The 11,527-nt window shown below is 45.6% G+C and overlaps 1 protein-coding gene across 1 annotated transcript; it reads right to left on the reverse strand.

The window, feature by feature from the left end:
- Positions 1–2,012: 2,012 nt before the first annotated feature.
- Positions 2,013–5,502, reverse strand: LOC142777253 (uncharacterized). The gene is made up of 3 exons (XM_075881578.1): positions 5,462–5,502; positions 4,023–4,079; positions 2,013–2,383 (listed from the first exon to the last, which is right to left on the reverse strand). Exons 2-3 carry the CDS (start codon positions 4,054–4,056, stop codon positions 2,115–2,117), a joined length of 303 nt encoding a protein of 100 aa, XP_075737693.1. The 5' UTR covers positions 4,057–4,079; positions 5,462–5,502; the 3' UTR covers positions 2,013–2,114.
- Between the last annotated feature and the right edge of the window lie 6,025 nt (positions 5,503–11,527).

Below are 11,527 nucleotides of genomic sequence, written 5' to 3' on the forward strand. Positions count from 1 at the left end.
ATACTAAATTTTTTCAAACTGCCTTTCTACGCCTGTAGCCCACGGAACAATAAACATTCTACCACGTTGAATTCCCATTCTGCTTCACGGATGCGACTGTAAGTTCAGATTTTCCGCGTAAATTCTTTGGAACTGTACAAATGCTCACAACTTTTAACTTCGTTTTGTATCTGATAGAGAAATTAGTGAAGTAGGCAAACACTCTTTAAATTTAGTATAATTTAAAACGTACGTGCTTTAGAAGCTACAGAGACCACTGGACTTAATATTTCATAAATACTAGACACGTGATCGTTATCTTGGTGCACAGTTAACCACGGACCGACCCAAAATATAAGGCTGACACTTGCAAAAGTAAGATCCAGTAAAGAAGATATGTTGCATCTCAAGTACGTTGGGCTTTCTGAATTTAAACAGGCTATTTTGTTATCTTGGGACCATTCCCGCAAATGGTGTCCACACGCATCAGTTTTTACACCCCTCTGACACAATGGGCGTAAAATCTCCTCCCAATAAAACATTTCTTACCCACGTGCCTATTAGGGTGTCCGGTGGCCTGGTATCATGTAGGCCTGATAGAAAATAAACATTAGCTACTAAAAATGTCGGACCAGAGGGCACAGTTATCTTTAAAACTAAAATTTCATATTCCGGGAACATCAGCTTTTACTTCACGTTATCTTTATGCCAAATGGTGCTTGATAACGATGTCTTTATTTCACCAGCTCTCGAAGGGCGGACTGGCCTAAAATAACGGTAATTACCAACATAAGAACTGTTGTCTGGATTAAGCTATGTTTCTCGGAACAAAGTTAAATCGGGATTTAGGTGAAAAGTGAGGCAGTGACAATCAGAAATTGTAGCAAATATCAAACGACGATTCCACTGTAAAACTCTAAAAGATGCTCCTTTGTTGAAGTAATTGTTGGGGAGACAACTATCTCCAAAAAAGTCTCCTTTAAAAATTTACTGGTCGGATTTTTTTTTATTTCGCCTGTTGGGACGCAGGGCTGGCATGGTTCAGCGGGGACCGGCTATGTTTATGAGCACGGGCATCAAGGTTGGTTTCTGGGTGCGAGGCGCGCAGACTCATGAATTGCCTTTTTTTCCATGAGCTCACCAAAAAAAAAAGGAAAACGAAGAACACGATGGGAATTGTGACACGAGCCCTAGGAAGTTGCGGCTTCAGAAGAGATTGGCTCATGGATACCAGGCGTGCTCTATCCTAGTTTTTTCTCCCCTGTGGTTGAAGTGAATTCTGTTCTTGTAATTTGAATCATGAGTTTTGAAAACTTCGAGCCCTCGAAATGGTGTCGAAAAGGAAGAACTGGAAAGTGAGGCCGCTCTGCTAGTCGAGCTGCCACCAGTCAGCGTCGGCTGGAATAGAGAGCCTATTACATGGACACATTGACAAGAGCTTTCCCCGTGAAATGATGTTTTTATGCCTATATTTACCACTCGAGTTAAAGTAAAAGTTTAACGTGATCGCGCCTTAGTTGTTGCATGGTGGCTGCGGCTGTGACCTCATAACTCTCGGGACTTCAGTAGCGTTGCGAGTAGGGCCAGCAAAAGCAGTCAGCGGTGGCGGCAGCACACCGCTCTATAGCTTGTTCTGACTATATTACAACTATTGTGCCCTCACGCCAGTATAATTATCGTTAACTTTGTTGACCAATAATCACTATGGATACTTTATATAGGCGTACTGAACCCATGTCCGGGTATCATCACCCGTGAGAATTGCAGTGTTCCTAAATAGGTGCTAGACGCTTCCTCTTGCCTTTTGCAAGAAACGGGGGGAAGACAATTGACAAACAGCCTTGTGTGCTGCATGCTATTATTTTTTTTCCGTACGCACTTCGAAGCAATCTTCTTCTTTATAATCACAGGAGTTCTTGAAATACCCTTGATTTATGACATTTCAAGCTTGCATATAAAAAAATGATCTACTTTACTTCTGGCCGGCAGTTTTGAGAATATATATGAAAGTGTTTCAACTTAGAGACACCAGAACACAGGTTATCTTTTTATTTAAACCTAATGACATTTTTTTCTTGTCTGCGGTTTCATGACACCGCTCGCTGCTCGAGGGGACCAATCTGTCTTGGTGCCTTCTATGGTCGGTACCTTTGTGGCGGCCGCCTTACTCTAGTGGATCTGCGTACAGGGCGAATTCGCCCGGTGTTTTCACCTTCTTCGAATTTTTCGTTCCCGTCCCGGCCACACGGAGGGGCCACAGATTCTGTAGGATATTCTCCTGTCGGCCTGGCACCGCCCGGGTGTATCTCGTCCTCCTTATCATCACTAGCAATCTCCGATTTCGACTGCCCTTTTCCCCCTCCTTGGCCCTCCTTGTCTTGTAACAAGCAGCTGAGCTCAGAGCCTGCAACAGGAAGTCATCGTGAAGTCCTTTACTGACGTTATTCATTCTTTCTTTCTGATATATATGAAGAGAAGGGCGCACAGACGAAATGCCGTTTTATTAACATTTCGGCAGGAGAGTGCAGCTTTTGTCAGTATGAATGCAGTAGATGTTAGAGGCAATATTTGTAGGTGAAAGAATGGAATTCTCCTTGAAGGGTTCGTTTTATATGTTACCTAGTATCAATGAGGTCTAACAGAGAGTCATTCCAAGGAGAATATAGGGAATCTTTTTAGAAGCAAATGTTGTGTACATGTGAAAAACTTAAGAGGATGAAAAGATATTTTCTCTTGAGCAGGAACCAAACCTGTGACCTCCGACTAACGTGACCGATGCTCTACAAAAGTTAGCTACCACGGCGGCTAACCCCGTCTACTTAAGGGGTATATACGTGCATTGAACGTCGAGACCTCAGTCAGCGCAGTGCTTCGGTGTTTAAAAACACCCATGGCTTGGTGTTTTGGTTTCTAAGTAAACCCTTACTGTAGGGTAATAGTTACAAACACGCAAAGCACCCTTAAGGATGCAAACTAGTTTACAGTGCTGTTACCACTTAGATACAACTGAATGCGTGTACCAACTTGACTGCTGAACCTGCTAGATATTTGTACGTCAGCCAGACAGCGACACCATTCCGGTTTTGGTTTGTTTATCGTCACAAAGTGCATGTCTTTATTTTTTCTAATGTGCCCTTATTTAAACACATGAATACAACAGGGCACACACACATAATCACTTGACGGCCACCATATTGAAGTCTGGTTTCGAATGTCGTCACGAACGGAAAGCGCGCGAATCTACAAGTTTGAGACATTACCGTTCGACAACAATGAAAGTGCCGGAAGGCTGACATTTCTGCCCACGTAAGAGTTTTGCAATGGGATCACCATGTCACGGCCTATAAATTCCACATGTCAAGTTTCTGCCGTTCACAAGTTGTCATCATGTTATCTACGTTCTATGTATATGACATTGTATGAGACGTAATCGCAATGTAATTGTGAAGAAAGAAATGTGGCCGAAAAGAAAACTTGATACCGACAGGATTCAAACCAGCCACCTTCAAATAACACGAGCGATTCCTGCCACTGAGCTGCACTGCGGACGTCCCTCCGTCCATTTTATAGGGTATGTATGTGCATATAAAAGTGGGAGCGTCAGTCAGCGCTGCCTGCTGCCAATGTGGCATACCAGTTCCATTTCTTCACATTTGCATTCCAATTACTTCCAATAGGATCCCTCATACTTTTATTTACATCATTGTCTGTTAGTTCTCAATGTAATTGCGTCTAACAAAGAAAACAAGCCCTACAATTTACACTTCTTCAAGGCTAGCATGTAGTATGGCATATAGCACCGCTAAGCTCAAACGGGGACGAGAGATCGATTCCCTTCTATGACAACAACATTCAAATGTGCATGAAATATGAGGATACCAATGTATTTAGATTTAGGTGCACGCTAAAGAAGCCAGAGTATGATGGTCAAATTTTATCTGTAATGCTCTCTTTTGCCTCTCCCTAAGGGTGTGCCTTATAAACACACAATGGTTTCGGCATGCAAAATACAAGATTCTAAACAAGCTTTTCTTGAAGCGTACCATTTTCGTTCTTGTTGCTTACGTTGTCATCCATCTCAACTTGATTGTGCTACGAAACTGCATGACAGTAAAATATGAAAATTCATAAGTTTTGGGGTCATGAGTATGGGATCATTCACGACGTATATGTCATATATGCCATGCAATACAAATACTGTATATGTATATCGAAATTTTCACATCAACTCTGCGTTTGCATGATTCTGAACACACGCAGGCACAGAGTCACATGTATACTACAGTAAAACCCAACGATATCAAACTCAAATAAATTGAATTATCGTTTATATCGAACCATTTTTGAACAAAAGAGTTCTTTAGCGTCAATGCATAAAAAAAATTACTGCTACACCAGTAAAAGTACGCGTGGCACTTGATATACCGCCGAACATTGGACCACGTGATAGCTTCCAAGTTAGATTTTTTGCTAAAAAAGATAAAAACGTTTTTTAGAAAGGGGACTCTATTGCATGAGTTTGAAAGAGTGCGCTTGCGATTAATAAGGTGCCCAGCAGAGTGAGTTGAAGCTATCGTTCTTCTTTACGTGCTTTCTCGCGTGATCTTTCGTCATCGCAGCCGGCGTGCAGTGTGGCCGTTCCCTTCGAAACTCCCTTCAACTTGGCTGTTCTGCACGAAGCTTCCGATAAGCAGCCCAATCGAATGTAGACAAAAGACGTCTGATGTCCACGCTTCGTACAGCATCCCAAAAAGCATGCTGAGTATGATATTGAGAAACGATGTCAATATTAGGGCCAAAACACGCGAGCATTCGGCCACCTGACAAGAACGCACAGCTGCGTTTGAAGATGTTGAGTCGCTGTTTACGTGAGTACCTCAAAATCTTGCCAGCAACCTGTTCCTGCCTATAACCCGCCACTCCAGCAATAAAATGCGAAAAAATGAAAGCTGAAAATTTTCTTCCGAGCGTTGCTCTAAGCCGCCTTCCATGCCTTATCATATATATAATCCCAGATGCCAGCTTGCGCAACCAGATTACCTACGAAAACGCAGTACCTTCTCTAAACACTTTATATTAAGTTATCTGATGTATCCAACAGATTCTCGTCTTATGTGAGCTTGAAAAATGCGGATTTGAATGTACAATGAGCTCACACCGATTGTGTGTTCAGCGTAGTATTCTATCTGAAATGCGTCTGCCCATTTTTTGTTAGGTTCTCCCGCGTACAGTATGCGCCCTTCGAAGCGATAACATCATTTGTAGAAATCGCACATTGACCGAAACAGCTAAAAGCACGCTGACTGGTTTGGGCGTTGTAGACTGAAAATGCACTTCAACTCAACGAGTAATTACAGCGCTGTTTCCAGACGTGTACCTGACATAGATCATCCGCATGCTTTATTGACTGCGCTATCTAAGGCACTTGCACGCCTCATCTGCTTAACAGTGAGTAGGAACGCCGGTCACCAAAACAACTTACCGAGCGCCAGTTGAGCAAAAAGAGATGCCGCCCACGAATTGATTATGATGATGTCTCTACCATGGCTCATACCCACTCAGGGGAATTGGACGATAGTTTATTACATGAATTACTTCGACATTTCAATGTCGTTGCCTTCACGACGTGTTTTAATTAGGAACTAACTCCGTGGCTGATAGCAGCTGCTACCACCACACGAGGGCAGGGGCCGGCCGCCGTCATGGCTGCGGTCACTGCTCAGGATCGGCTACGTCAGCTTCGCTGCCGCTGGGAGGTGGCACTCACCAGCAACAAGCTGGCCCCAACTTTGGGTCGTCCAGCAAGCCCAAGATGCCGCTCCGGTCCAAGGTCTTTCAGCGGTGACCTGAGGCATCGCCATCATAATCGATGGTCGGTGGGAATGGAGAGGGGTTAATCCCTTCTTTCCCCACCTCGCCCGGGGGCAACTGTCGGACTTAAAGTAAAGTTTATTCATTCATTCAAGTAATAATAATTGATAACAAAAAAGAAACAAGGAACGTACTTAGAAGCAGAAAGAGTACAATACTTGATTTTTTAATCATTTGAATCAGCCAGTATAGCATTTATCTTGAATAGAAACTACAAATAGAGCAGTAAAAATACCATTTCCTTTTTTTTTATCTAGCTCACAACATTTGTACTAATATTTAAGCAAGTGGAAACTTAAGGTTGCATTCCTTGTGATTTGTGAAGAAAACTGGAAACAGCATTGAAAGCACTCGCGTGGCTAAAGCTCTGAGCCAAAGCACCAAAGGTATATTGCCAATATTACTGTCAATTGTTACGTTTAGCCCTAGGTTAGCGAATGGGATAATAAGGAGTCGTTTTCTTCGCAAAGTGTAACAGTGACATGACAAAAATTGGCCCCGTATCTGCATGTATTCTGCGAATGTCGTCAAAAGACGATAGTCTTGTGTGCGGAGAGAGTGGAGAAAACATTTATTTGATGTTCTGCGCAAGAAAATCAGTGAATGGTATTATAGAGGCGCTCGTTAGAGTGCCTCGAGCGTGCAGAGGAGGTGAACTAGCGCATCAAGTCACGTCACACGTGAGACATGAGCGCCATCCGGCAGTTTTATTTGGAGAACAAAGGACGTGGCCCTGAGACGGGCGTGCGCGCCCGTCTCAGATGGTATAAGGTGTAGAACGCAAGGCGACGGGTAGGTGCCACCACCGTGGCGTCTTAGCAAACCGCTGGAAACACTCGCTTCTTCATGGAAGCGTTGCATGGTCAGCGCAGCGTGATAAGCGCCTACGGTCCTTATAGTTACTTATGTATGCCTTTTCTAGTAAAGGACGAACATGCAGAATATATAAATGTTGGTATGGTGGCTCATATATGCGCAATAATTGCTTTTATTGACAATCGCACACTTATAAACGCTGATTCTTGAGCAAAATTGGTGGGCGCTGTGGATGGGGCCAGCCGCTCGAGCTATCGGCTGGTGCTGTTTAGGATATGTGGGGTTTAACGTTTCAAAACCACCGTATGATTATGAGAGACGCCGTAGTGGAGGGCTCCGGAAATTTCGACCACCTGGGGTTCTTTAACGTGCAACCAAATCTGAGCACACGGGCCTACAACATTTCCGCCTCCATCGGCTGTTGCTGTTTAGAGTACACAATTCACTGTAATGGTGGACAAACAGACAAATGTACATACAGACAGACCAAAGTTTTTGCGTCGAAGGTCCCCAAGAAAGACTATCGTCTTTAAAAAACTGACACCACCTTCCCAAAGGGAACCCCAGATGATGGAAAGCGAAGCAGCAGCGTTGGGCACGGGTAGCATCATGAATTGAACGGCGCTAACGCAGGTGCTGCGTAGAGTTCTACAAGATTCATTTTAAGCAATGGCTGGTGTAGGTCTTGTCGTTTCTTCACAGTGGACACAGGTGCTGAACCGGAGCTGGCACGCGTTTTGCCTCGACTACCACGGCCTTTTGATCGGCGAAACGCATAGAGAGAGGTGAATGTTACGGCGGGCGAAAGAGCGTCGTCTTCCGGCGCCCTCTCGATCGCAGATAAACGAGCCAAAAGAGTCTCACCCCTCGATGTGCGCTCGAGCGCTGCGAGCGGTGGAGAATGTGAAGTGAGAGAGAAGTGACATGTACAGTGTCAATTTTTATGAAAGGGAACAGAGACCGCGGGGCCAGCATGCTCCAGCGGCAGCTGGCAGCGTGCTCAAGCGGGAGCGATCGTAACTACAGTTTCTTTTCGCATCATTTCGCGCCGAGCCACGGAGGGAGCTTTCCTTCCGTGCGCCGAGCGAAACAACCATTCGTGTCTGATATGAAACCAGCGGCAAGATTGCGACCTCCTCGCCCTTCAATGCGATTACGCGAAAGCTGGTAATCGCCTAGAAGAGCGAAGGGTTGCAAGCTTGCCGTTTTATATCCCCAACTAATAATTGTTTAGCTCACTGCAAGATGATGCGAAAAGAGACTGTGGTTGGTATCGCTCTCGCTTGAATGCGCTGCCAGCCGCCGCCGCAGCAGGCAGGCCACGCGTCGCCATGTTCCCTTTCATGAAAATTGACACTGTACAGACATATGACAATGCATACGTCAGGCGCGCGTCAGGTTTATTGCGCGTGTACGAACAAGTCGGTGGTGTAGCCAGTGGCGGTCACCGTAGCGGAGCGAGCGGTGGTAGCGGCAGGTGGTGTGGGCGAACGAATGACGCGGTAGCTTCTGGCTCTCTGGTGAGCGCGTAGCATCTGAGAGAGAGTAACGTCAGCAAGCACTGCTGGGGGGGGGGGGGGGGGAGCGTGAACACAGTGGCTAGAATAGGGGAGGTGTGAAGACCACGCTGCCTGCGCTGATGCTCTCCACCGATGCCTCGACCAGCGCTGTCTAGGTGGCGCTGGTTGTACCTTACACGTTGTGGCTTACACGTCTTCGTAGCACTTATTTTATGGTACGGCTTTTTCGGGGGCCAGTCACCAGGTATTTATTAGTGCGGGTGTGTGTGTTTGAATTTTTTGTTGTTTTTTTTGCCACCCCATGGGGGAGGTGCGCGTACATTGAACACGCAAATTTTTGTAGTAGAGCTTAGACTTTCTTTTTTTTCGTACTGCAGGGCTCGAGTTTAGTATTTATCGAGTATAGGCACAATTGGTGTGAGAAAGACATGGTTAAAAAGACTGTAAAGTGTTCAGGATGTGGAGTGGGTTTGAAAGTGGACCCAAGCGTAGAAGCGGATGGAGAATAGGCTGACGCGAAGTGTAGGCAATGTGAGGTCGAGGAAAAAATGGAGAAAATGATAGTTGCCCAGAGTGAACTGCTGATGAGAATCGCCGAACTCGAGACTGCGTTGGCGACAGAGCAAGAGAAAACGAGGGCAATGGGAGAAGGACTGAAGTCCACCGAGGAAGCACTAGCGAAGCTGAACAAAGAAGCGACCTACGGAAAGAACGGTAGGGAACCGGCAACCATAATGGTGGAGAAGGCAGAGCAAGCAAGTTTGGAAAAAACAGGTTCAGCCGGTTCAATTGTCGCAAGGCCCAGCTTCAGCGGGGTAGCGGTGGGGCTGTGAGGGGACAAAGCAGCCGGCGTCACAGGTGCAAGTAGCCCCCAGGTGCAGGACGCTCCAGCTGAAAAGTCACAGCATGTGATAATCGCCGGGGACTCGAATTTAAATCGATGCACAGAAGCCATCAAAGAGAGGGTAAGAGGTGACAAGAGGGTTGCAGTAGGGGCGTTCCCAGGAAGCAAGCTTGAAGCAGTCATGAGGCAAGCGAGCGCAAAACTCAAAACATTAGCTGATAAACGAAACCTCGTGATAATTTCAGGCGGTTTAAACGATGTCTTAAATGAAGATACAGCAGGACTAGCAAGCACACTGGCGAAAGGCGTCGATGGCATGCGCGCCACTTCCCCTAAGGTACAGGTATTCATATGCACGATACCAGAGGTACCGGTGCGTGATAGCAACCTGCAAAGAGCGGTTGTCAACGCAAACCAAGAGATATGGCGGATGAGTCGAGAGAAAGGCATTGAGGTGGTGGAAATAAACAGAGGTACATAGGTGGGATGGTTTTCAACGAGACAGAATTCACTTTGATGGGTGGCTAGGTCATGAGGTGGGTTGGCGACTTGCAGGACGCGCAGTAGCTTTTTTGGGCGGCAAGCGAGCCCTTCGGGGTGCAGGATAGCTAGTAACGAGGAAAACAACCAGGGAGGCTCTTCGACAGGTGGTATGGACAGATACGATTCCAAAGTGGCACCAATATTTAAGATAGGTAGAGTCCGGGGCATAATTAGACGTAGCCACGAGCACCGAGCCAATTCAGACATAGGGTATATTAACATGCAGGTGGTAGGAACAGGCTGAAGTGGGAAGAGATTGAAGAACAGCTAAGGGAAGAGAGGCCGCCGGTATACGGTTTTGTAGAAACACAACTCAGGGACATGGAACAACCTCCGAACAATCCGGACTACGCGTGGGAATATTGTAATAGAACAGAAGGCAGCAGAAAGGGGTGGTGGTATTGGGGCATTCATTCGTAAAAGTACAGACTGGCAAAGGGTCAAGCAGGAGTTCAAGGAACATTTATGGCTAAAAGGGAAAGTGGCAGGTGAAATGACACTCCTTGGTTTCGTGTACTTGTGGACGGGAGCAAAGGCCAGAGAGGAAAACCAGGCAATGGTAGAGTGTATATCAAAGGACTTTCAGGAGTTAGAAAGAGAGGGCGAGATAATTCTACTAGGAGACATGAATGCACACATAGAAGATATAGATGGGTATACCGACCCGACAGGCAAAATGATCATGGATATGTGTGAAAGGATTCATTTGATCATTTGCAACAGTACCGAGAAGTGTGAAGGGCAAATAACATGGGAGGTAGGAAGGCTGCAGTCGACGATAGATTATGCACTGATGTCACATAGGATGTATGATAAGCTCAGGAGAATGCACATAGATGAAGGTGGCTCCAGAAGTCTGGGTAGCGATCACAAGCGTATCAAGCTAAGTTTTGGAAGGGCAGTGAAAGTGGGAAGGAGACAAGATGAGCAACTACAGGAAAATTTTTATCTAGAAAGGCAAATTGAAATAGCCACTAAACAAATTGAGAAAGTTATCATGGAGTATAATAAGACAGTGTGGACATACACGAATCTAATTAGACTCTTTGAGCTAGAGCTTGCTAAGACGCGTGACAAGTCACCCCGGAAAAGAAGACAAAAACCCAAAAGTTGATGGGATGAGGAAGTTAAGAAAGCCATAGCAAAACGTCAGGAAGCCTCCAGGGAACACAGACATGCTAAGCAGCGGGGTGAACCAACAGATGATGTTGAAAGAAAATGGGAAACCTTTCAAGCTGCAGAAGGGATGCAGTCCTTCTGATCAATGAAAAGATTAGAAGAAAGGGAGCTCAGTGGCTGGCAGAAGTATATAAAAAAGATAGAAAGGCAGCTGCGAAATTTCGGAACCATCTAAACTCCCTAAGAAATGAGACGAGCCTAGAGCAGAGTTTTATGACTACAGCCCAAGGTGCTAGGCTGGAAGGGGACGAAGCTATTGAATATATAAGAACAAGATTGACAGAAAATTTTCAACAAAGAAGTACTTTGTGTACCACAATAGACAAGGACGAATCAAGTGGTGCAATGGCGGTATTTTCACAACAAGAGTGGGAAAGGGCTGAGAAAAGGGTTCCTAGTAGTACATCAACAGGCCCAGATGGCATTCCAATTATGCTGATAAAGACATTAGGTCCGAAGTCTAAGCAGGCTTTGAGAGAGGCAGTGAGCAAAATAATAATCGATGGTGAAGTTCCCGATGGATGTAAACTTAGCAGGATGAGCATGATCTATAAAGGAAAGAGGGACAAAGCTGACATAAACAAGTACCGTCCTATAACAGTGACATCAGTGGTCTACAGGCTGGCGATGCTGATTATAAAGGAAAGACTGCAGGCATGGATTGAGGATGAGGGGGTGTTGGGGGAACTGCAGAATGGGTTTCAGAAACACAGGAGGTTGGAAGACAATCTGTTATCACTGACGCAGTACATCAAAATAGCAGAAAAGGAACACA

The sequence above is a fragment of the Rhipicephalus microplus genome, chromosome X (assembly GCF_043290135.1).
Source record: "Rhipicephalus microplus isolate Deutch F79 chromosome X, USDA_Rmic, whole genome shotgun sequence".
NCBI lineage: Eukaryota > Metazoa > Arthropoda > Arachnida > Ixodida > Ixodidae > Rhipicephalus > Rhipicephalus microplus.

What these genes read in the sequence shown, in the direction of transcription:
- LOC142777253 (XM_075881578.1), bottom strand. Translation starts at nt 4,056, where the DNA reads ATGGATGACAACGTAAGCAACAAGAACGAAAATG. An exon ending in AAGCAACAAGAACGAAAATG is followed by an intron (nt 2,384 to 4,022) that starts GTACGCTTCAAG and finishes TTCCTGTTGCAG; the next exon opens with GCTCTGAGCTCAGCTGCTTG.